We start from the raw sequence: 24985 nt of genomic DNA, 5'->3' as shown, positions 1-24985 counted from the left end.
ACGGGGGAGACATTTCAACAGCTTGTTCCAGTTCAAGGCTCCTAAGGGGGAAAGCTGCGATTTAAACACAGCCGCTCTGGCTCCAGCTTTCAGAAGAGGTTTCTAAATGAGCTCTAAATTCCTTCCCTAAGTTCGCCTTCATGGCTCCCCAGACCCTCTGACACTGAGGAGGCCAGTTCTCTGCTTTCTATCAATATGCAAGCAAGGGAGTCCTGGGGCCCTGCCAGGTGGACTGTCAGCACTTCAGTACCACTCCAGTGGGGGGATGAGAAATACCCAGTGTTCTGTTCTCCGTCCGGAGAGACCGCACAGCCCGGGCTTTGGGGGACTGGGGGGTGATCTGCTCAGTGCACTAGCCTCTGGGGAAACAATAATTCATCCCAACTAATTCACTGCAAACTTTGGCCCAACATTGTTGGCTAGCCCAGAATTCACCAAGGAACCCTGTCAACTGCAAACACCATAAATAAGAATGCCGCTTGGGGTTAATTAAACATCCGTTTCTTATGGTACTTCCAGACTAAACCAACTAAAAACGAAGCCTCCAAAAAGAGAAGGGGGACACACATTACAGCCCGGCGCTTCTACCCCCTGGATCACACAAGGTCACATTCTCGCATGGACCCACAGTGCATTTTGCTCACCCACTTTATCTTGGGGTCCTCCAGAGAGGCAAACATGCCAGCACTGACCAACCTTCTGACTCCAGTCCCTCAGACGCCAACTGGGAGACACCAGCGTCCGTCTGGGCACTCGCCACACTTCCCCACTCAGGCAGAGAGCAGCCCTGTGGTAGGGCCCGCAGAGCTCACCGCACTTCCTTGGCCGTCAGAGCTCCCACAAGGGATACAGGCCTCCCAGGCTATGCGCTTAACAAGCCCGGAGTTTCCCACAGCCACCAACCCAGCAGACCCCCTGGGCTTAGACGTTTAGGAAGGAACTGGGTCACACAATCGGACTGTTGGACATTTCCACACGATCTACAAAAGTGACAATGAAATCTTTAAAACTAAACTTTCTAAACTGATACACACTGAAATAACTCAATTTATGACTTAAAAAAAAAAAGATCTCACTGCATTTATAAACCCAGTCTTTTTTTTTTTTTTTAAGATTTTTTATTTATTTATTTGACAGAGAGAGATCACAAGTAGACGGAGAGGCAGGCAGAGAGAGAGAGAGAGGGAAGCAGGCTTCTTGCTGAGCAGAGAGCCCGATGTGGGACTCGATCCCAGGACCCTGAGATCATGACGTGAGCCGAAGGCAGCGGCTTAACCCACTGAGCCACCCAGGTGCCCCTAAACCCAGTCTTTCTAGCGTTCCTTTACTTAGTCCTTCCTGATGGGGAAGCTTAACACCAGCACTCCAACCTCCATAATGGTCAACAAAAATAACCATATTGCTTTACATTTGATATGTCTTAGGTTTCCAAAGTACTTTCGCATTCATAATTTAATGTAACTACATGAGATAAGAAGGGCCAACGTTCACTATAACCCTTTTACAGCTCAAGGTAAATATGGTTATATGATTTATATTGCGAAGCTAGTTGAGCTCAAACCAGGCTCTTGTTTAATTCGGCAGGGGAAGCATTTTTTTAATTAAATATGAAGAACTCTGGGCGAGGGGCACCTGGGTGGTTCAGTCATTAAGTGTCTGCCTTCGGCTCAAGTCATGATCCCGGGGTCCTGGGATTGAGCCCCACATCGGGCTCCCTGCTCGGTGGGAAGCCTGCTCCTCCCCCTCCTACTCCCCCTGCTTGTGTTCCCTCTCTCACTGTGTCTCTCTCTGTCAAATAAATAAATAAAAATCTTTTAAAAATTAAAAAAAAAAAAAAGAACTCTGGGCGAGGGAGTGGAAAGGAGAGGGAGAAAGAGAGAAGCAGGAAACGGGCAGAGGTTGAGGAGAACAAGGAGGGTGTAGGAGTCCCCCATGTGGGGCAGCCACAGCAAACCTACTCTGCAAAGTCTCAGGGTCATCTGAGCTGCTGCTTAACTCCTACCCAGAAGTATGCCAAGGAACAAGAATGAATCTGTGCTACACACAACCAGAGGAACTCAAGGAATCTTTGAGAGGTCTACTATGTTGCTTTGCTTTTGCTTTTTCAACTGTATTTGAGAGTGTGTGTGTATGTGTGTGTGTAGAGAGAGAGAGAAGGAGAGACAGAAAGAGAGAGATCACGAGCAGGGCAGAGGGGCAGAGGGAGAAGCAGACTCCCTGCTGAGCAAGGAGCCCAACATGGGGCGTGATCCCAGAACCCTGGGATTAAACCCTGAGCTGAAGGCAGACCCATAACCAACTGAGCCACCCAGTCACCCTGCTTTGCTTCTCCTTACCAAAAAAAAAAAAAAAAAAAAAAATGCTTTCTGATTAAAGAACATTAGGGAAAAGAAATACCTGTTGCTAAAAATTTAGGTTATCACTGGGCAGAGACAAATCTTAAGCTTAGAACTACATCTAAACTCATTTTTTTACATTGTGACTCCACACAGGAAGGCCCAAAGACAAGACCTGAGAGCATAATCCGAATCTGGGAGACACAAGCAGGCTGCGAGGGCACAAGATGGTCCTCCTGTGACAGCACACGGCAGGGGATGTGACAGGTGTAACCCGAGCACTGGGACCTGGGCGCCCTCCACAAGCCCGCTGTGCTGAGGTAGAGAGCAAACCCACACTCAGATCGCAGGGGCAGGCATGTGGGCTTGGAAGTGAGCAGGAAGGGAAGGAGCCCCTGCGCATTCCCAGACACCCATGGGGGAGCGGTCCCAACAGCTCGGCAGAGGCGCCATCTTTCACTCGAGGCGCCACAGGCTGCTGGGTTCTCTTACATGCATCCCTGGAATTTGAGGATCTCTTTGGAAACAGCGATAGGCATGGTCATTTGAGCTTCTTACCTAGGGAGCTTTAAAATCAGGGGTGAAATGACCTGAAATCTCATTTCATCTTTTCCTTCACCTAACACTGCTGCTCTTCATGCTACAATCTCACAGGTTTATCTCCGGAGCATACGGTACCTTCGTATCTGCCGGGAGAGTCGCAGGCTTTCTGTGGGGTGGCCACTCGGAGGAAAATCTGCTGCCTCCACGAGTGTCTCCGTGTCTTCATGGGGGTCCTGCTGCCATCACCAAGGTGGTTAGCTTTGGAGTCAAAGTCTCTGAAAGCACAAAATGATGGACTCATGAGTGATGAGGAGATGTAATCAGGTATTTTAGCTTGACCTTTTGTTTTTAAACAAAACACTACATTATAATTTATCTTTGTATAAGAGAACATAATCAGATAATCCTGAAAGCTGAATCAAGCCCACAGTGAGTCAATACTCCCAAGGGATTGCTTTCTTATAGGACACTTTTCATGAAGATCACAAGGTTGCATGCCCTTTTGTAAAAGGTACTAAGAAATAGGCTCCACAGATCACTAGCTTCCAGGTGGACCTTTCTTGGCCTCACTTCAGGAAAGAGGAACAGTCTAAAGGGGGCACTGGCAGCAGGGCCTCCATCTCCCCACACCCGAGTGTGGGAGTATTTTCTCGGCATAGGTCTGCATCTCCACAGATGGCCGTAAAAATGAAAAAAGATTACACAGAACCTTCAAAGCAATAATTACACAGTCATTTGTTTGATGACAACTATTTTAACATTCGTATTTTTTAAACTACAAAACAAAGTATATTTATCAACACATATCATAAATAGAATCTAATTAGTGATTCTTCTTCCTATTCGTGGGACTTGGGAAAGCCCGTGAAACTTACACCTGCGTACACACCCACAACTACGGATCACCTTGGTTTACAGGTCAGACATCCTGACTAATTCACCAGAACCATATGCTCACTCTCCAGAAGCACTATTATCACTTAGAGAACTGCTTAAGACTTTCTTGAATCTTCTGAAAACACCACATTAATAAACTACTCCTAGTCAAACCTGGGGAACAAAAGGACTACATTCAATAGGAAAGTATAAGAAAGAAGATATGAATCGATTTAGCTAAAATGATTTTTTGAGTGTCAAAAAAAAAAGCTGAAAAATCCCTGTATATATCAACAATTCAACACTTCTACTCAGGCTTGATATGTCTAAATTAAACCCTACCTTTTCGTGTTCATAAAGTCAGAGGTGTTATTTTCATCTACAGGAGCCAGAAATTTAAGAAAATTTGGCACAGAGGAAGAAGAATGAAGTTTTTTCCGCAGGGCATTACGGTAGGAGACGCTGAGAGTTTGAGAAGAGAGTTTAGGATAAAGAAATACAAACACAAAAAGTATAAAATATAAGCTTTAAAATAAATACTTTAGTTCTTATTCTAAGAAAGTTAAACCAAGTCAGAAATTAAAAAGTTTATAAATGAGATTTAACTTCTGCATTCAGTCAATAAAATTCTATCTTAAATGAATGGAGTCAATGAACTAATTCAAAAACATCAGTCCATTCAGTCGTGCAACAAACAAGCTCCAGACATCTGCTGTGCGACACTGTGCCCATAGTTAGCAAGACTGTGCTATGCACTTTAACAGTGTGTTAAGGGTGTAGATCTCATGTTAAGCATTCTCACCAGAAAAAAATAAAAACCTAACAAAAAATCAGTCCATCTTCCAAAATGACTTTTCCTTTTGAACCGGAAAAAAAATAATTTTCCTAAATTCATGAGGACATTTTTGATTTGGCACAAATCGCAGTGTATAAGATCAAACACAGTTCTTGTTAAATTGTGTGTGCGTGTGTGTGTACACACGTGCGTACAACAGGCAGAGATAAGTACGTAGAGAATGGCTTGACATGAAGACCTGGCAAGAGTGATTAATCGATAGTAAAATTAATAGTAAATCAGTCAGTTCAGATGATAGACTGAAAATAGTAAAACCAAAATCAGACAAGAACACACACACGCACACACACACACACGCGCGTGCGCGGTGGCCCTGGGTTCTCTCCCGCCATGCAGCACATCCTCTCTGTGCAAACTTCCCGGGAAGACAAACGACACTGAACTTGCCGCATGAGTGTGCTCACCTCTTCGGCACAGCATTCCCACTTGGTTCTCCACTTGAGCTATGTTTTAGATACTTAAAAAAATTGGGCGAGGAGGCGGAGGGGTTAAGACGAGGCGGAGGAGCAGGAGCTGAAGACTGACCTGAGCAACTTTTAGACTCGCCCGCAGCTGGATGATTCACACTAAATAGCAATTAGAGAGAAGGCAGGGCGATTAGCGGGGAGAGGAAGGGAGCCAAGGGGGCCCCCGAGGGGGGATGCAGACTGGGGATGAGAGGAAACAGGCCAGAGCAGGCCAGGCTGCCGTCCGCTTATCTCAACAGCAGCTGTCATAGTCAGAGGACGGCTCTTCACGTCTCTTCTGTATCCACTGTCTCATTGGCAAAGGTAGTTTTCAGTAAAAAAAAAAAAAAGAGGTGAAAAGTCATTCTTGACCATTTCTCATACATGTACGCACCCAATAGTGCTTTTTCCTCCCTTCGCTTTTTAGAAACTGACAGCAATTTCTTTTCGTTTTTTACTTAAACCAAAAGCAAAGGAAAGCAAAACAAAATCCATAGTTTTAAAAATACATTTCTCTTTAAAGTGAACAATGACCTGCCTTGAACTCAAGGTTTCATTTCTTGTGCATAAATGAGGAAAGAGTTCATAAGGAAGCAAAAAGCAAAACAGGTATGCTAGGGAGGGAGGGAGGGAGGGAGGGAAATGGTCATCTTTTCACCCTCCCCACCCTCCCCTGTCCAGCAAGGTCCATTAGGAAGCTGCACTCTTGGCGAGAAGGGAAATGTACTGTCAGGGATACCCCTTTCCTACCACCTCCGCTTGTGTGAAACTGCGGGCCGAGCAAGAGAACTGGGAATCTCTAGACAGGAGTGTGTCCACAATCACAGAAAACGCTCGAAACAGAGGACTGGGGACATGGCAGAGAGGTGGAAAAGCAGCATGGGTATGCAGGGTTTGAAGAACACGGCAAGAACGCCATAGCGCCTTACACTGTTGTCTCTGAGAGGTCATATATTAACACTAGCTCCCAGCGTGCGTCCTGCCTTGGGGTCATGGTCATGCAGCCGAATTCTTGAAAACCATCATAATTATTTTTTATGGCTGACTGGAAACCAGCGGAGAGGCTCTGCTACGTCCTTCAGGTGGTTTCATTTCTTCACTCAAAACCTGGCCAAAACCTCCATCCAGACTCTGCATAATCCATGCATGACCCCCACTAACACATGTCAGTCCCAGGAAGACGGCAGCTCTACACAGGCGTGGCCCGTATATTTATACACTGAGGGATTTTAAAAGATTTTTGAAGTTATTTTTAAGGGTAACTCCGTGACTGCTTAGGGCCCAGTTAATTGCCAAGGGACCCCAGAAAGAGCCAGGAGATCTTCTGCTCCCCTGCGGATTACCCATCTCTACAACCAGGAAATTCCAACTGCTCATTCAAGCCAAATTATTAAAATAAGTAAATCCAGGTAGCAGGCTCCAGAATTCTCATACTGCAGGAAATTTCAGGCAGCATCCATGCTGGTTTGGTTACCCAGAGAAACAGATGTGCCCGGGTCACAACAGCTCAGGACCGAGCCAGCCCCGGGACCCTGGGCCACGCAGGCAGCAGAGGCAGCCAGGTCGCCGCTCGCGCTCCGTTGGGGACAGGATGCTGCATCTCCGTTCCAGCAGAGAAGGGTCCCGGGTCTGCCAAGGAGGACTCACCAGCTCACCCCTCTGCCGCCTGGCCCCAAAGCCGGCAGCTAGGTTCCAGCACGCCCACTTCGCACACTGTCCACAGGATTCTAACCCCTTTGAGGGCCACTTCCCACCTGCTTCCTCCTGATGCTTGTACCGGCTCCTGGACAAGTAACAAACCTCTTATGTCGACAGATTCCTACGGGAGGAGCAGAACTCACCTTCGAGTGTTAGCTCGTGAGCCCTCGGTACACCCTGACTCAAGTCTGTCACCCCACACGATACCTGGGCTGCCCATACCCGGTGGCTAACGGATGTGCCCCAGCTATGTCTACAACAGAGTTGCATTTTTAAACAAATCTTACTTCCGGTCCCGAGGCGTCTCTGTGCTCACGGAGTGGTACCTCAGAAGTTTCCTTTGGGAGACCCCCGGAGACCCCTGAGCTGGTTCCGGAGGCTCCTGGCACTCCACAGGCAAGTGGCTCAGGGTGTTGGCGCGCCTTCGGAAGCTCTGCCGGGGTGACAAAGGGGCGGACTCTTCTGCGGGGTGGCTCTCCGGGTCACTGGACAGGTCCTCCGAGGAGCCCTGGAGCCTGAAGGAGCTCTCGGGGGTGGGCAAGGCCTCTCTCTCACACCCAGACGGCTCCTGGAGGCAGAGGGACAGGAGATCAGGCGTATCCCGGGAATATCCTCCCAGGGGCAGGAAAACATTCTGATGCGTAAGCACATATGATCATAATGCCATCTAGAGGCCACCGACAATCCAAGGACATGAAGGCCCAGTAAGTGCCTGCTTAGAGACCAAACGCTGGGCTGCTGGCCAGAGGGGAAACCTGCCCACAGCCCAGGGGGAGGACGGAGCTGTTGTAGGTAAGCCGCGTATAGCCCCTTCTCCCTGTAAAAGCTCTACAGTGCTTTGAACCCACACAACTTGTCTGCACCATTCACACCAATCAAGACGTTCTTTATCTCTGCCAAGTGTGTTCACACATGTTCTAGCCATATTCTTTTTTTTTTTTTTTAAGATTTTATTTATTTATTTGACAGACAGAGATCACAAGTAGGCAGAGAGGCAGGCAGAGAGAGAGAGAGAGAGAAGATGAAGCAGGCTCCCTGCGGAGCAGACAGCCCGATGCGGGGCTCGATCCCAGAACCCTGGGATCATGACCTAGGCCGAAGGCAGAGGCTTTAACCCACTGAGCCACCGAGGCGCCCTAGACTCTAGCCATATTCTTAAGGCTCTCTGACTTCGATCTAATGCTGAAATTTAACCTGGTGATCCTAAGGCTAAAAACTATATCCTATATTATTCTTAGAAAATGAAGAATCTCCCTTTAGGCACTTATTGCCAGAACTCAGGGCCAATCATTCAACTTCTTTCTGTATCCCAATTTTCTCAACTGTACAAGGGCAGAGAGAAAATTTATCTCACGGCGTTTCAAGAATTAGGCAAGGTAATCCAAGTGAAAGTGCACTGTAAAATGTTATACAAACATAAGTTACTGTATCAGGTACTCCATGAAGCTACTGAGGGGTAACCCCAGCATTCATTGAGAAGCATGACAATAACACCACAGTCTTTGGAGATGTACGCTTTTTCAAAGAGATGAACTAGTACTCGGGCAATTCTATGCTTAGCACTGTGCCCAGGACATGGTTGGAGGCCAATATATTCTTCTCCAATCAAAGACCATAAAATAGGGGGCAGGGGGAGTATTTCAGCTTGCCCCGATGAACATGATAGAGGGGATCAGTAAATCACATGGAAAGAGTAAAATGAAATGAATGCATCTAATGATGGACTGAAGAATCTAAATTCTATCTGTTCATTTGCTAGATGGTTGAATGCTCTTCAGATGATATGTATTAAGGATTTAATTTTTAGAAATATATGTTTATTGAAGGGAGAGATTATATACATTTAATTTTGTAGGAATTAGGAAAATTTAATTCCCAACATACTACAAAATATTAATTACCTTTAAACATAGCTGAAATTTTTCATTCTTCAAGACTCTGTAGTTCCAAAGACCCTTTAAGGATTTAAAATTTTGTCTAAGACAGTACATCACAGCAAACGATCTCCATTATGCAAACCTGTTCATCTCAACTCTTCCTAACTTCCTTCCAAATTATATGAAGGAATTAATCCTTAATCTTACACCTAAAAGGGCCAGTTGGATGTTCCTCAACAATTAGATATCAATCTACTAGTAGAGATCCAATTATGTAAAACAGATTATTTTTACAACAGTTTCTCAATCTCAGGATAAAAAAAAAAGTAAAGATGTGTAAAGAAGTACACATACAGGGACGCCTGGGTGGCTTCAGTGGAAAAGCCTCTGCCTTCGGCTCAGGTCATGATCTCAGGGTGCTGGGATTGAGCCCCAAGTCGGGCTCTCTGCTCGGTGGGGAGCCTGTTCCCCACTCCCCAACCCCCACCTGCCTCTCTGCCTACTTGTGATCTCTCTGAAATATAAATAAAATCTTTAAAAAAAAAAAAAAAAGATACTCCCACACACAATACAAGCAGGTAGCCTCTGAAAGCTGCACTTCTCTTCAGATTATACAAATTCAAGCTTCGCGTATTTTCCTAGATCCGTGCTTCGGAGAAGAATACAAAACAAGCAGTAAGACTTCCTGGAAAAGTCACTTGAGTGACACGAATTTCTTCATAGTATCTTTATTTGCAAAGATCTGGAAAGCCTCTTCCCTGTCCACTCCCACGGGTGCAATGCCTAGCCTTTACAATTTAATTCAGAAGCACCATTGCCCCCATTCCTGCACTTTCTCTGGTTCCACTGATCCAAAATAACCACCCTTCCTCTTGCTCCTGGGACGGCTATATTCCCGCCATCTCTTAGTCTCTCAGGGCTCCTTCTATACTCTGATGCTGCTGCCATTGGAGTCTCACTTCCTAGGTGAGCTCCTGAGGACAGAGGCTTTGTCCCATACATCTGTTAAACCATAAACTGTTTCCAAATGTGAAGTAAACTGTACAGTAGAACCAGTATATGGTGGACAGAGGTCAGATGACGCTCCATCCCACTAGATTTTAACACAGAAAACCCTTTTCAGAGGACTGGTATCTAGAGCCTTGCCCGCCCTGCCCCCCCGGAGACAATCCACAAACCCAGAGCACCCATGCCACCCTGGAGCTTGTCACAAATGTAGCATTCCAGCCCCCCGCCCCGCCCCCAGCCTCCTGAGCCAGAGGCTGGATTTTTGCTGGAATCCCATTAACAGTAGGCCTGAGAACTTAAATAGCCCCTTCCAAGGCAGTGTATCTCAAGGGGTTGACTGCAGGTGGTAGGAACAATCTTCTTGGTCGGCCATGAACATTTTTAAAATTAAAAAGAACCAAAGGGAACTGTGTGTGTCACAGGCTGTTTACAGTAAATACTGTTTGGGGTGATTTTAATTCTGGACGTGAGTGTGCACGTGTGTGTGTGTGTGTGTGATCGTGTCACAGTGTTAAATGAGTTTCTCACTGTTGGCCATGGTCTAAGCGCTCTGGAAGTCACATGCCCAGGAGGAAACTCAGGAGAACTTTGGAGCTGTGTGGTCAGGAGACAGCTCCCCACAGCCTCCATCTCTGGTGCGTCTGAAGTGGCTTTGGTAGCAGCAGGAAAGCTGGCCCCCCCAGCACACACCCCAAACTCACTTCCTGGTGGTTAAAAAAAGTTGAGGCTGCTTAAATGTCTAGAAAGCAAGAAACAAGGACACGGACACAGGTTTGTTACCGAAGAGAACCGCTGGCTTGCCCGTTACCATGAGGCTGTGCTTGGGGAGAGACCCAACGGGCGAAGCTTAGTTGTCTGACTCATAAGATCAGTAATATTTAATCACAATCATAAAGCCAGCCGAAGGGTCAAAGTATTCAAGCTGCAAACTTCATGCAATTCACAAACCCACTTTGGAGGTTTTCCTAATTTCAGTTATTTTTCGTACTGGCCAAGAAGCTCATTAGGTGCTTTGTGATAAATGACCTCCCAGGCTCTCAGGGATCTCAAACTGTGACCGCGCTTCTTTGCTTATGGAAGGGCCACTGTTTCGTGATGTGAGACTTTTCAGTCACAGAATTGCAAGACCCTCCCCACTGTGCCGAGGATTCTCAGGCACCAAACTTGTCATGACGAACGACGCGGGGCTCCCTGGGGTCCTTTTGTAGGCTGTGTGGGTAGCAGATGAACAGATGACCCATCTGCTGACTTCTTCAGGGGTCACAGAAAGGGAAATGTGCTTACTTTGCTCGTGTTCCTTAAAGTGCTAGACGTGGAGCTGTCCAGATCCAGACTGGCGGAGGGTTCCTGGAGGCCTCTGGCTTTGCTACCCTACAGAAAGGAAAGCAGTCAAGTTAGGATCCCCTAGGCTGCTGCAAAGGCATCAGCTAGAAGCAGCTTGGTCTATTTAAACAGTCTCGGGAAAAATGCATCTACTGAGAAAAGCTGCGGAGCACATATGTGCATTAAGATAATCCACATTTCTGGGCGCCTGAGTGGTTCAGTGGGTTAAGCCACTGCTTTCGGCTCAGGTCATGATCCCAGAGTCCCGGATCAAGTCCCGCATCAGGCTCCCGGCTCCGCGGGGAGTCTGCTTCTCCCTCTGACGTTCTCCCCTCTCACGTTCTCTCTCGCTCTTTCTCAAATAAATAAACAAAATCTTTAAAAAAAAAAAAAAAGATAATCAACATTTCTGTTTGTTTTGTTTTGTTTTTAATAGCGCAACCACCTAAATGTTCCTGAACACCATGCAGATGAGTCATTTGGCAGGGATGACAGGCAGGAAGAAGAGACAATCTGTCTCTGAAGAAAAGCAAGTGCTAAAGCAGGCTCAACACCTCTCTCCCGAGTCCCAAGCTGTCACCGCCGGGCAGCGACAGGACACTCAGACAACGTTCTATCCACTCAGGAGCTCTCAAAGGTGGCCACCTGGTTTTGTACATGGACTGTTATTAATTATCTCTAAGGATGTTGCAAAATTCTGAGAAACACCTTCAAACAAAATAAAATTCAACTAGAACAAAATTAAGCATGGTTCAAATGGAGTATATCACAAAATTAAAGAAAAAAATAAAAGCAAACAAACCCTGTAAGATATTTCAAGCTCCAGAAAGACGTGAAACTTTCAAAGAAAATCAAACTCCGATTTCTTAGGCCGTGCCATCAAAGGTCATCTCCACCCGCTGGGGTGGGGAGTACAGAGCACGAAATTTCTTAGGGAGCTCCTAGATCGGTTTCCTAAGGAAACCTATGTTTCCTTCACTCTTCCTGCAGAATGCAGTCTGCAAACATGTCTGTGAAGGGCCAGATACTAAATCTCCCAGGCTCTGGGGCCATACTGTCTGTGGCAACTACTCAGCTCTGCACAAAAGCAAACTAAGAATACAGGCAGATGAATGCATACAGCTGTGTTTCCAAAACTTTATTTATAAAAACAGGAGGTGGGAAGCACTTGACCGGAGCGCCACAGTTCACTGGCCAGCGGCAGAGAGGCCTACACACGTGCCAGCCATGGCCGACGGTGAATGGCTTTTGAAGCTGTGCTTGGTGGCACTTAGGGACGAGGGGACCTACGCTTTACTACATCTAATCTGTGCTCTTCACAGAGACTGGCCAATGAGTAACATCCTTTTGAGAAACAAAAATACCAGGCTTTGTAAGAGAATTTCTTTTAACCTAAGCCAAGTTAAAAACCGAAGTGTGGGTAACCTTGCTCTAAGACAGAGAAGACATTAAAAAGGTTATTATGCTTCTGTACTTTATGACAAACACTGACGGCACAGAAGCAAAGAAATGAGGGCGCCCGGCCGGCTCCACTGGGAGAGCACGTGACTCCTGCTCTCAGGGTCATGAGGGTGAGCCCCACGGTGAGTGTAGAGATTTCTTCAAAGGAAATATATTTTTTTAAAGGCAAGGAACTGAATCGTATGTTCTCTTAAAAAGCGATTTTAACTTAGGAGGAATTATGCTACTTACCCGGGATAAAATACTTTCTAAAGACTCTGTTAGAGATCTCTTCGCTTTGTTTTTCAGCATATCTAGCCTAAATCGAGTGGCACTCGGAGGTAACTCACTTCCAATGTTCTCTGCTGCGATCTGGGAGGTCTAAAAAGTGAAACAATGAAAAGTCAAGTCAGTCACTCCCGGCTTGCTGGCTTCCTTCCTTCCTTCTCAAAGGAATGATCTCTAGGATGCATCTTTTTGACCCCAGGCCACTGTTCTGGCTCTGTGACCTCCTCTCACTTGCTCCTCAAAGGCGTGGCTGCATGTCCAGGAAGCAGTCTGCCTGAAGTACTGCTCTGACCGCTCCAAACAAAACGAGGAAATGTATGTGGAAACCACTCTGTTAACCAAGCTCGAGACCTCGGGCTCTGTGGTCGGCATTAGAGTCATGTCACTCACTCACTGGCCCTGGACAAGTTACTTCTTCTCTCCTCGCCTTGGGTCCTTCCTCTGTCAATTCAGACCCACCTCAGGACCTAATCCGAATGCCTTGTTGCGAGAGCAAAGAGGTAATTTACCGTGTAAGCTCTGAGCAGAGCTGCTGGTGCCCAAGGTGGATAGCGTTAGCTCTGCCAAGCAGAGGGTAACTTGCATTTGGGGGAATTTCAGAGGTTGGAACAGATTAATCAACTGAAGAATCCACTCCATAACCTTAAGTCGATCCCTTCGTCACTTTCTGTGGAGTTCTGTCTTCTCCACTTCTGCCTCTGCCCCACCTAAGGCTTCCGTCACCCCTTCCCCCTGCAACCACACTTGCCCCCCCTCACTGACCAAGACAACACATGCATCTGCACCCCCGCCCCCCAGCTCTGGCCAAGCGCACATGCACGAGTTGAGAGCAGCGAGGAGCCCTGGACAGCAGCTAAGAGTCACAACTGCTGACGTCTATTGAGCGTCAGGTATGTTCTTGGGGCTTTAACGTGTGTTGGTTCATCTGAAGCTCAGAAGCGGCCTGTGAGGAAAGCTCCGTGTGTCCTCAGTCTGCAGGTGCAGGAGCTGAGGGATGGCAGGTGAAGACCTGTCCGAGGCCACAGAGCTGAGGAGCCATGGAGAAGCATCTCTTAGCTACTGTTGCCCATGCTTAACGGAACACAGTGCAGACCTCTTTGACACCTCCTAGAACCACCCTCCGTTTTCCAGCCGCACAAACTGCCCCGCTCCTGAATGTGGTGTTCATCAACTCGTACCGTGTACCTTCACATACATGTATGTATCCGTAAAACACACGTGATGGTCTACATGTAGCTGAAGCTTTAAATGAACCAATCACCCTGTAATACCCTCCCATAGCTACCTTGTGTCCTTTTTTTTTTTTTTTTAAAGATTTTCATTCATTTGACAGACAGATCACAAGTAGGCTGAGAGGCAGGCAGAGAGAGAGGAGGAGGAGGAGGCAGGCTCCCCGCTGAGCAGAGAGCCCGATGTGAGGCTCGATCCCAGGACTCTGGGACCATGACCCGAGCAGAAGGCAGAGGCTTTAACCACTGAGCCACCCAGGCGCCCCTACCTTGTGTCTTTCAATGTAGTTTTTGAGATTCGTCTATGTTGACAAATGTTCTTTGATTCACTCACTTTAATTAGCATGCAGTAGTTCACTGGATGACAACGTAATTTGTTCATGTTCCTGTGCTTAAATACGGATTCCTTTGTGCTTTTACAAAGGCAACTGGGCTAATCTCTCCCAAACATAGCTCCTTAGCACATATGTGAAAGTTTTTGCAAGGCAAATAATTAGAAATGGCCTTGCCGGGTCACCAGGTCTGTGTGTCTTCACATGGGCCAGATACTGTCAAGGTTTTCTCCCCTAAATGATACTAATTCATCGTCGCAGTTTGCCTCTACATAGCATGGTCAGACTTTTCCATTTCTGTCCATTTGATGGGTATATGTGTCTTTTGTCTTCCCCTGATTCCTATGTGGCTATGCATTTTTTATTTTATCTAGCTACTTGATGGTTAAAGATATCATGTCTTCTTTGAAATTATGAATTCTTAATTCATCAATGAATGTCACACAATTTTCAAGGCAAAAAATAGAAAGAAAAAGCCCTGGTAAGATCTACCTTTTGGCTTCATGCGGTCATCAGAGTTTTACCTCTGTGAGAACTAGGACGTGCATTAAGAGAATGACAACCTGCTTAGAAATTCCTTCAAGGGAGACTGTCATTTATCTTTGCATTTTCACAGAGTATACTGAGCCCGCTCTGGACACTTCGCACTTGCTTGCTGGAGGAGGAGTGAGTGAGCAATGATCACCAGGCAGGCCCGTGGGAAACACGTACCAAAGCAACAGACTTACACAGCAGACGCCGACTAAGTGCCAGCCACAGCAGGCACCACAGGCAGGTGCCTTCCTCATTGTCATTGGGACCCACACAGGGCCCTTAGGGGCCTGTCTGGGACTCGCCCACTATCAGTTCTCCCACATAGTTAAGAAGTTGTGGGCTTGCTTTCAAGCCCCATACAAGTTTCCATAAAGTAGAAGCATTTTGAATGGACTGTTTGGATATATAAAGAAAACACTGGCTAGAAGACCAGTAGCACACAGCAGAAAGTATATACAAGAAAAACTGTACTTCTTTTTTGAAACCAGACCATAAGAATGTACCTGAGTTCAAAGCTCCCTCCGCTCTCCTCTCCCACCTAACAAGATGCTTCTCCAGGTCTACAATTCTAATATAATTAGAAAATAATTCATGTTTAGAAAGTATATTCCTTGTTTATTTTAAAATAAGCATCTAGACGTTTCTCCTTCAAAGACGATGCTGGTTCTTCAATAAGTTTCCAGTTTGGGGAGCTAGAGCGATTTGCACCACGGTCATCACACTGCCCAGCCTGCGACGGACAGGGGAATTCTGTGCACGGGAGTCTGGAGCCAAGTTTTCAATTCTGCGGCTACACTGACGTTCTCGGTCAGAATCCACCATCCCATGGCGCCATTGTAACCATTGTAACCATGAGCACCATTAAGTAGCCAAGGTGTCCACCCCAAGGATGACAGGAGAAATTGTGGGGCCCGCCCATGGAACAAAAAGGAACAAACGACTCGTCCACGCAACAGCATGAACAAGGACACGAACAGGCTAAGTGAAAGAAGCCGAAGCTGAACGAGTACAGACTCTCTGATTCCGTCTGCAGAAGTTCTAGAACAGGCAAGATTAATCTATGGTATAAAGAATCAAAACTGTGGTTGCCTGCAGGAGGGGTGGTGAGGACCGGCAGAGGTAGCGGGGTACACTCCGGGGTGAAAGAGGACGCTCTCTGTCTTCATGGGGCCTGGGCCAAGCCACCCAAACGTATGAAGATCTCAAAACTCAACAAGTAGGACACTCCAGATCTGTGAAACGTACAGGATGCCAATCTCCAAAAACGACTGTCACGTTGTATCGTGACTAACTGTATCACGCTGAAGTGTGTAGGAATAAAGGGCGCTGGTATCCGAGAGTTACAAGTCATCCCAAAAACAGGGAAAATAAGAGACGGACGGATATATGGGAACGCAGATACTGCAGAACGCTACAAACGCTAGAATCGGGACAGTGGGCGTATGAATGCTCTCTGTGTGTTTCCTCCAACTTTTCTACATGATTGAAAATTTTTCAAAATAAAATGTCAGAAAAAAAACTCCTCTATTGGAAAACTGACCCAGGCAAATCGGTGAGTGTTTATATAACATTAGATTTTGTTAGGTAAGCTCCTAAAAAGCACAATGATTAAAATATCGCCCTTGGGGGGGCGCCTGGGTGGCTCAGTGGGTTACAGCCTCTGCCTTCGGCTCAGGTCATGGTCCTGGGGGCCTGGGATCGAGCCCCACATGGGGCTTTCTGCTCGGCAGGGAGCCTGCTTCCCTCTCTCTCTGCCTGCTTCTCTGCCTACTTGTGATCTCTGTCAAATAAATAAATAAACTCTTTAAAAAAAAAAAAAAAAAAAGATATCGCCCCCAGACCTATGACACGGGCTGCCATTCCTACATGCGCTGCTTGACCTCTTCCCCACATCCCCAACTCCAACAACGGTATTATACCACTTGCCTTGAAAAAGTTGTAGAAAAACTGTAATTGCTCATGCAAAAAATTCAAACTCTGGTATGTGGCAGATATTAAGTGGCAGCTGATTCAATATTCTTAATTTTTTGCACCAGCTCTATCCAGACAAGTAGAAACAATATGTCTGCTGACTAAAATGTGACACTCTTCTAACTTTATTACCTTACAGGTCTTTGCCCAAAGCGATTTTTCGTTTCCCATAAGAACAAAATATCCTTTAGTTTTTCTATTTTTTTTTTTAAAGATTTTTATTTATTTATTTGACAGAGAGAAATCACAAGTAGGCAGAGAGGCAGGCAGAGAGAGAGAGGAGGAAGCAGGCTCCCTGCTGAGCAGAAAGCCCGATGCGGGGCTCGAACCCAGGACCTGGGATCATGACCTGAGCCGAAGGCAGCGGCTTAACCCACTGAGCCACCCAGGCGCCCCTCAGTTTTTCTATTTTATAAAAAATGGCTCCTCTGACAGCTAGCCAATGCTGCTATTTTAGTCTTTAGAAAGCACATACAGCATCACCACTGGCTCGGAGCAGTGCAGCCCTGAGTCTGTGCTCAGCATCTTCTGAACACTTGAAGGCCAGAGGGCCACAGAAGTTCACTGCCAAGGCCATGGTCCTACTCCTCTCTAGGTCAAGTCATAACACTATCCAAAGGCTATGGGAATTTTCAAGGTGCAACAAGAATGGAACTGACATTAGTGTAGTTAAACTATCAGGGAGCAGAAAAGGAGAGCAGGAATCGACTGGTGAATCTCAAAGCATCATCTGACCCATCTAAAAGCAGCAGCTGCTCTGAAAAGCCCGATCTTCAGAGCTGGAGCGGGTGTCCAGTCTGGGGGAGCCCCAACCACAACTGGGGATCAGAGCAACTTCTTTACAGTCACAGACATGAGGCTGCTGGGTAACTAAAGGTTTAGAAATCTCTAGAGAAAGCACTGGAAACTCTAGAGAAAAAGCTGGAAAGTGCTTTGTGAGGCTTGGACACTGTGACTTAAATTCTCAAGTGGAAAAAAAAAATTAAATATACTTCACTGGGCTAAACTATGCCCAAATCATAAAGATACTTCTCTGTTCCCTAAATATTGGTTTGTACTTAGGTCAAAACTTTCCATCCAGCATAAATGCTTTATTCCCCTCTAGTAATTATAAATCATTTCAAAATTGTCAATTTCCTGTTGGGAAAAATTAGGGAAGAAAATTACAACAGGAAAAAACTATTAATAGCACAAGAGGGGGAAAAAAAAGGAGTGGAAACAAGAAAAGTAAGAAGTTGAAAAGCAACAGAGAATTCACTGTCAAGAGGGCTGGGTGGCCCACCCACGTGAACAGGAGAGCACAGAAACCCCACACTGTCCTGGGAGGGGAGGGATGGGAACCGACAGAGACCAGACGAGCACACACACAATGCACAGGTGTTAGGGTCCAGGCTAAGAGACACTATGGCTGGCCAAGGAGACGAAGAACAGCGTCAGACACTGTACTTGAGGGCTGTGAGCTCAGGAAAGGTACCTGACTGCCAAAGTAACTGTAATGTAGAAATCTGGGGAGAATAAAACTGCATCATGGTTAGGTGACCAGAAAAGCAGAGATATTTACAGGGAGGGGGCTCGCCACTGAGCACTAAAGCCCCTGTAGAACACGGCAGTTAGGCATTTTATAAAAAGGCAACGTGGGCACCTGGAGGCTCGATCGGTTAAGCGCTCAACTCCTGGTTTCGGCTCAGGTCACGATCTCATAGTTGTGAGATGGAGCCCCATGTCAGACTCTGTGCTAGGCGTGGAGCCTGCTTAAGATCCTCTCTCTCCCTCTGCCCCTTCCCCACCTTTCCAATCTCTCCCTCTCTCAATCTCTCTCTCCCCCTCAATCCCTCTCAAAAAAACAAAAAACAAAAAAGACTGGGGCGCCTGGGTGGCTCAGTTAGTTAAGTGACTGCTTTCGGCTCGGGTCATGATCCCAGGGTGCTGGGATCAAGTCCCGTGTTGGGCTCCCTGCTCAGCAGGGAACCTTCTTCTCCCTCTGCCCTCTGCCCCCTCATGCTCTATGTCCAATAATACAGAATAACATCCTAAAAAAAAACCCAAAAAACCATATACTTTTGGAAAATTAAGGAATTTTTTTAACATCTTTCAGTGATATTTCCCTAGATTTTCTGACCTACAAGGAACTTAATTACAAAATGCACATTGAAGTTCCACTGGTTATCATGAGTTGACTTACAGAGAGTCTAAAGGACATAAGAACATAATCCGTGACACCATGTGCAGGGAATCCCAGATTCGGAGCTCTTCAAAGAACAGACCTACAGCAAGTCCCAGCTTCGGAAACGGCACCCCGAGACAGAAAAGATGAACAATGCTCGTGGCCAGAAGAGGAAGGCAAGCTGATTCCGGACCTCTACCACGCAGAACAGAATTAATGCCGGTTCGGTATGTGGCCAGCACGTAAGCCAGGCTCTCTAACGCTGCCCCTGATGGGTCGGGGAGCTACCTTACATCCTCGTAGTACTGACATTCCAGGGAACCTCCAGGCTCCTTAGGAATTCTGAAGGCAGAGAGGCAAGGTCATTCCCGTTTTCCCAGGGAGAGAAGGGAGAAGACCCAGACAGGCTCCCTGCAGGTCAAGTAGCTGGTTGCAGGAGTATCTGCTCTTAGCCTTCATTCTCACAGCTCTACACCCGCCCTCTGCTGGGAGAGCCTGTCCGCCCCCACCCCCAGGGTGCGGACGCCAACTTCCCTAACTGCCTCCAAACACAGTCTAAGTATTTCCAAATTTCCCCTACGTGTGCAGCAAGCAAAAATAAAACATAGGGAGAAAAAGAGTTTCAGAACTTGAGAAAATCCTCAAGATTCCATTTTACACAGCGTCCTGGTAAAATGTTTAAAAAAAAAGGAAAAAAATCCCATACCTGCTTTATCTCCCCAATATGGATGTGACCTTTTTGTTTCTCTTCGTACAAACATCTTAGGAAAGAAATAATCAATTCATTCTCTCGCTGTTCACTTCTTGGTCTTGATTTCTTAAAAAAAAAAAAAAAAAGAAAGAAAGAAAGAATACATTTATTTTTAGTTGTCAACAAAACTGCTAAACCATGCCTTTGAAAATGCGAACAGCTTCCATCCGCCCGTTATAATGGGTGCTTTTACCCAATCACCTCACTAGGGGGCACCAACGATCCTAGCTAGACAGGAACACCAGTCTTGAAATGGAACAATGGAGCCCTGCGAGCCAGATTTAGCTTTTGACCTCTGACGTCCTTATACCTAAAGTAAATACTTCACATCAGAAGCACAAATATTTAATAAATAAGCTGTCAACAAGAAAAGAATAAAATCAGTGTAAACATCCAGAGGTCAAGAGCCACAGTGGCGAGCTACAAGTTTATACACTTTTCAGGCTAGGAAACTGGAAAGGAAAAGAGCAACTGGCTCAGGGTCATGGTCCTGCACGGCCAATGTGAGAGTCAGCATGAAGCACTTTCTGCAAGCCCTGCAAGGCATAAACTTGCACGCAATATTTCATGGCACTGAGTCACTTTTCTTTTTCCCTTCTTTTTTAAGGAAATTCTCCCTACATCTTTTACTTTTCAGACAGGGAGTGGCAAAGCACACTGAACCAGAAATCAGGATACGTAGGTCCTGGATACTGCCTGTGAGTATGACCAAAGGTGAGTCATTGGAATCTTAGCTTCCTCATCTGTCCAGAGAAAGATTATGCACCAAATAAACTCCAAGGTCCCAAATTCTTTGGATCTAAAACATCAGGGTTCATTTTTAGAAGACCATGTAATTTAATGTATTATTTTCTCGGAAAAATGAAAAGTTATTCTGAAGACATACAAAGTTGCTAGTCTATAAACCTTGAAAATACGGGTTTTTGAAGATTTTGTTTGAGAGTGAGTGAGAAAGACAGAGAGAGAACACGAGCAGGGGGGAAAGAGGAAGAAAGAGAAGCAGACTCCGCGCTGAGAAGAGAGGCTGCCAGTCAGCGGGTAGCGTGCGAGCCCTAGGACCCCGGGATCATGACCTGAGTTGAAGGCAGACACTTAACCAACTGAGCCACCCAGGCGCCTTGAAAATATGTGTTTTTCATAAGGTGATTATCCATTTTCCTGCTCCCCACCCCCATTCCAAACCTGCAGCCTGCCCTTCAGAACAAAGGTGGTAATAAATGAGTCAACTTTACAGATATCCAGTCTGGATCAAGGACACTCCTGGAAACCTCCTCCCTGAGCTAACCTAGAAACCATGACTTCACCCTGCGTGTCGCAGGTTTTGGAAGCAAAGGGGACACCAACCCAGACCTTCTGGTATTCCTGCTCTTTAAAAAAAGATCATTTGAAATGATAAGTTGTTCCTATGACTCAAGGAAAAGACAGTAAATGATTAGAATGAGTTGTTTTCACTGAGGACTTCCTGTTCTTTAAATTTCAGATTTCAGGACTGAATATCCTAGAACAGATGCTCTCAATCTCGATTCCAAGCCACAAACCTCGATGTTATGAAGTTTTACACGTTTTATGTAACAAGTGCATTTTTCCAAAGAAAGTTCCCATTAGATCTTCAAGAAAGGAGAGGAGAGTCATGCACCACAATCCCAACTTCGCACCAAGCACCTCAAGGAGGTGACACACACACTGTGAGTCTACACGCCCAGGAGGCAAAAGGGACACTCATTCACTGCTGGTGGGACTGCACAATGACCAGCCACTGCGGGGGCCAGTTTGACAGCTTCTTATGAAACCAACCATGCTCTTACCATGCGATCCAGCAAATCACGCTGCTTCAAATTTTCCCAAAGGAGTGGAAAATTTACGTCCATACTAAAACCAACACACAAATGTTTATAGCAGCTTTATTTATAACTGCCAAAACTTACGAGCAACCCATATGTCTTACAACAGTGAACAAACAAATCGTGACACGTTCATAAAATGGAATAGTAGGGGCACCTGGGTGGCCCAGGCTGTTCAGCATCTACCTGCCTAGGGCTCAGGTCATGACCCCGGGGTCCTGGGATGGAGCCCGGTGTCGGGCTCCCTGCACAGCGGGGAGGGAGTCTGCTTCTCCCTCTGCCTCTGTTCCTCTCTCTGCTTGCACCCTCTCTCTCAAATGAATAAGTAAAATCTTTTAAAAAATGGATTATTATTCAGCACTAAAATAAAAAGAACTATCATGCCATAGAAAGACATGGAGGAACTTTAAATGCATGTTGTTAAGTGAAAGCCAATCCCTTGCATGCTGTATGATTCCAACTGTACGACATTCTGGAAAAGGCAAAACTATGGAGACAGTAACAGATGAGCAGGAGCTTGGGGTTTGCTGGAGGGGGAGGAATGAACTGAAGGGGCAGAGAGGAGTTTTAGGATAGTGAAAAACAATTCTGTTTGATCCTGTAATGGTGGGTACATGCCACTATGCATTTGTTAGAACCCACAGAATGTACAACAGTAAAAGCTAACCCTAATGTCAACTATGGACTTCAATTACTAATAATGTATCAATATGGGCTAAACTGTAGTAACAAATGTTCCACACTAAGACACGATGTTAATCATAGGGAAAGTGGCCTAAGGGTAAGGGTGGGGTATGGGCGGTCATATGGGGACTCTATATTATATTCTACCCACTTTTTCTACAAAACTAAAACAGCTGTAAAAAAAAATAAAGTCTAAGGGTACCTGGGTGGCTCAGTGGGTTAAAGCCTCTGCCTTTGGCTCAGGTCATGACCCTAGGGTCCTGGGATTGAGCCCCGCATCGGGCTCTCTGCTCAGCAGGGAGCCTGCTTCCTCCTCCTCTACTCTCTGCCTGCCTCTAGGCCTACTTGTGATCTCTCTCTGTCAAATAAACAAATTAATTAAAAAAAATAAAAAAAAATAAAGTCTATTCTTTTTAAACTCTAAGAAAGAAGAACACACGGGAATTAGAGGAGGCCTCTGAATTAGATACCCAAGAGTTAGAACCATTCCTTCTTCCATAACAATTAAATATTTGGGGCTGTTCTCACAGGAAAATGTGTATTTTTCTTGGAGAAACTGTGCACTTGCTTATTTCAAAGTCTCAATAAAGGCTAAAAATGCAGGAATAAGAGAAAGACATTTTATTTTCCTCAAAATATACAAGAAGTTCAGATGGACAGAAAATGAGACAAATGAGCACCACGTATTGTCACAGGCATTAGAAACTGAAGCAGAGGAAGATATACATCATGAGGTCGTGAAACATCAGAGGAAAGTCACTAAGTTCAGAAATCCAGATCCATGATGTCCTACAATGTCAAAAAATAAATCCTTCCTTAAAATAACTAAAAGGTGATTGGGGCTACTCTTCTATTGAGTTCAAATGATTAGCAAGGTGTCTCACCACCCTCCACGTGACAACTCACCCCTTTGTATGGGTGATTTGATTTTACAAACACTCATTAGTGAGAGAGACAAGTCTGAGGAAAATGATGGGGAATCCAGTTGGACAGCATCACTTTGCAGTTAAAAATGAACTTGCTTGTAAAAAATCAATCCTGCTGGGGCACCTGGGTGGCTCAGCAGGCTAAAGCCTCTGCCTTAGACGCAGATCATGATCTCAGGGTCCTGGGATCGAGCTCCGCGTCGGACTCTCTGCTCAGCGGGGAGCGTGTTTACCCCTTTCTCTCTCTGCCTGCCTCTCTGCCTACTTGTGATCTCTGTCAAATAAATAAAATCTTAAAAAAAAAAAATCAATCCTGCAGTGTCAGAAGTCAGGACAGTCGGTCCCTGGGGGTAATACCAGTGGGGGAGGGACACGGGGTGAGGGGTGATTCTGAGGAGCTGGAAATGCTCTATTTCTTAATCTTTGTGCTGGCTGGCTGCACAGAAGTATTCGTCTTATAAAAATTCACTGAAATACACACACCACTGATCTGAGCGCTTTTCTCCTATTAGATTTCATTTAAACAAATACAAAACAACTGATTGCCTGTTATAAGTAACAAAGCCAACTCTGCCGCATGCTTCTTGACCTTATTTCTATGAGAAGACCTATGAGCTGGACATCAGAGGGACTGAAAACTGAATTCCCAATGCTGACTGTTGAGTACCAGAATGCTGAGAGTCTGCGGACTTCGGCGGGTACTACTTGAAATGGCAATGCTCACTTGGACACTGCTTTCTGACATCTTCTTACAAAGTTATAACCAAATCTTCGAGGAAATAATTTTAAAGCCATGGAAAATCCAACAAAGTTGATATTCTTCACAAAGTCGAGGAGAGGGAGCTCCTCTATTAATCCTTAAAACTTGTGAAAAATCATGTTCTTTAACCCATCATTGACCACCCCCCCGCCCCGAGTATGAATTGACTTGTTTTATCTACTAGTATTGGTTCGGCCATTCCCTGAAATACTCTCATTCAGCAGGACAGAGCTGGACTTGTGAGGCGTCTCCTTTGCCAGCCCTACTTGGAGTGGAAAGCACTGCAGGGGACCGACCACCGACCACCGTGGGCCGCCTGCACGGTAAGATGTGCCTATGCCTGAAGACGGTGCGATTCAGAAGGTCATCAATTAAACAATGGCTGTGAAGTGTCACAAGTCCCCCGACAGAAGGGTTCACAGGCCCCCAGGCTCCTCAGGCACCAAGTTCTCTCAGCATTCTCCAAGTCAGCTCGCATGTGGCAGCGACAACCTCCTGCGACACGTGCAGGGCCGCCACGGGTTTCTACTCTTTGTGTCCTGTGTGGTCTTCCCTTGTTTCTCTGCATTAAGCATTTATTCACAAAAACACGGATTATGTATTCTTTAACTAAGTAATCACATACCATTCATTTCAACCGTAATTACATTTGTCTTATGAAGGTCTGCCCTTGGAGAACCCTTCAGAAATAAATTACCCTCCAGGAAAACTGTACAAAGGAACGTATTAACCTTTCTGTTTACAAAAGGGCTCCTGACACTGCAAAGCCACCTTTCTATGATCTGTTTGAAAGGTATAATTTGCAAACACATTAGCAGGCACTCCTACCTAGAAAGAAACTTGGTTTATAAAATGCTTTATAAGAACCAAGGTCGGGGGTGCCTGGGTGGCTCAGTCATTAAGCATCTGCCTTCGGCTCAGGTGATGATCCCAGGGTCCTGGGATCAAGTCCCGCATTGGACTCCCTGCTCTGCAGGAAGCCTGCTTCTCCCTCATAAATTCTCTTTTAAAAAAATTCCTCTAACAACAACACCAAACTAAACAAAACAAAACCAAGAATGGCCATTGAAAATAATTCAATGGAAACCCCCAAGCCATTAGA

At 45.8% G+C, this 24985-nt stretch overlaps 1 protein-coding gene across 5 annotated transcripts in view; it reads right to left on the bottom strand.

Moving 5' to 3' along the window:
* TBC1D1 (TBC1 domain family member 1) overlaps window positions 1-24985 on the bottom strand; it is a 233787-nt gene that overhangs the window by 80691 nt on the left and 128111 nt on the right. For 3 of the 5 annotated variants that reach the window (XM_047719095.1, XM_047719091.1, XM_047719094.1), the window contains 7 exons: window positions 19628-19738; window positions 12656-12784; window positions 10925-11011; window positions 7043-7323; window positions 5016-5177; window positions 4098-4217; window positions 3015-3154 (listed from right to left, as the gene is read on the bottom strand). In XM_047719095.1, the coding sequence (XP_047575051.1) occupies window positions 3015-3154; window positions 4098-4217; window positions 5016-5177; window positions 7043-7323; window positions 10925-11011; window positions 12656-12784; window positions 19628-19738 (1030 nt within the window). The remainder of the gene's footprint in view (window positions 1-3014; window positions 3155-4097; window positions 4218-5015; window positions 5178-7042; window positions 7324-10924; window positions 11012-12655; window positions 12785-19627; window positions 19739-24985) is intronic. The other 2 variants (XM_047719092.1, XM_047719093.1) reach the window with 2 other exon arrangements.

The sequence above is a fragment of the Lutra lutra genome, chromosome 2, assembly GCF_902655055.1.
Source record: "Lutra lutra chromosome 2, mLutLut1.2, whole genome shotgun sequence".
NCBI lineage: Eukaryota > Metazoa > Chordata > Mammalia > Carnivora > Mustelidae > Lutra > Lutra lutra.
This window is presented reverse-complemented; position numbering and strand designations above follow the sequence as displayed.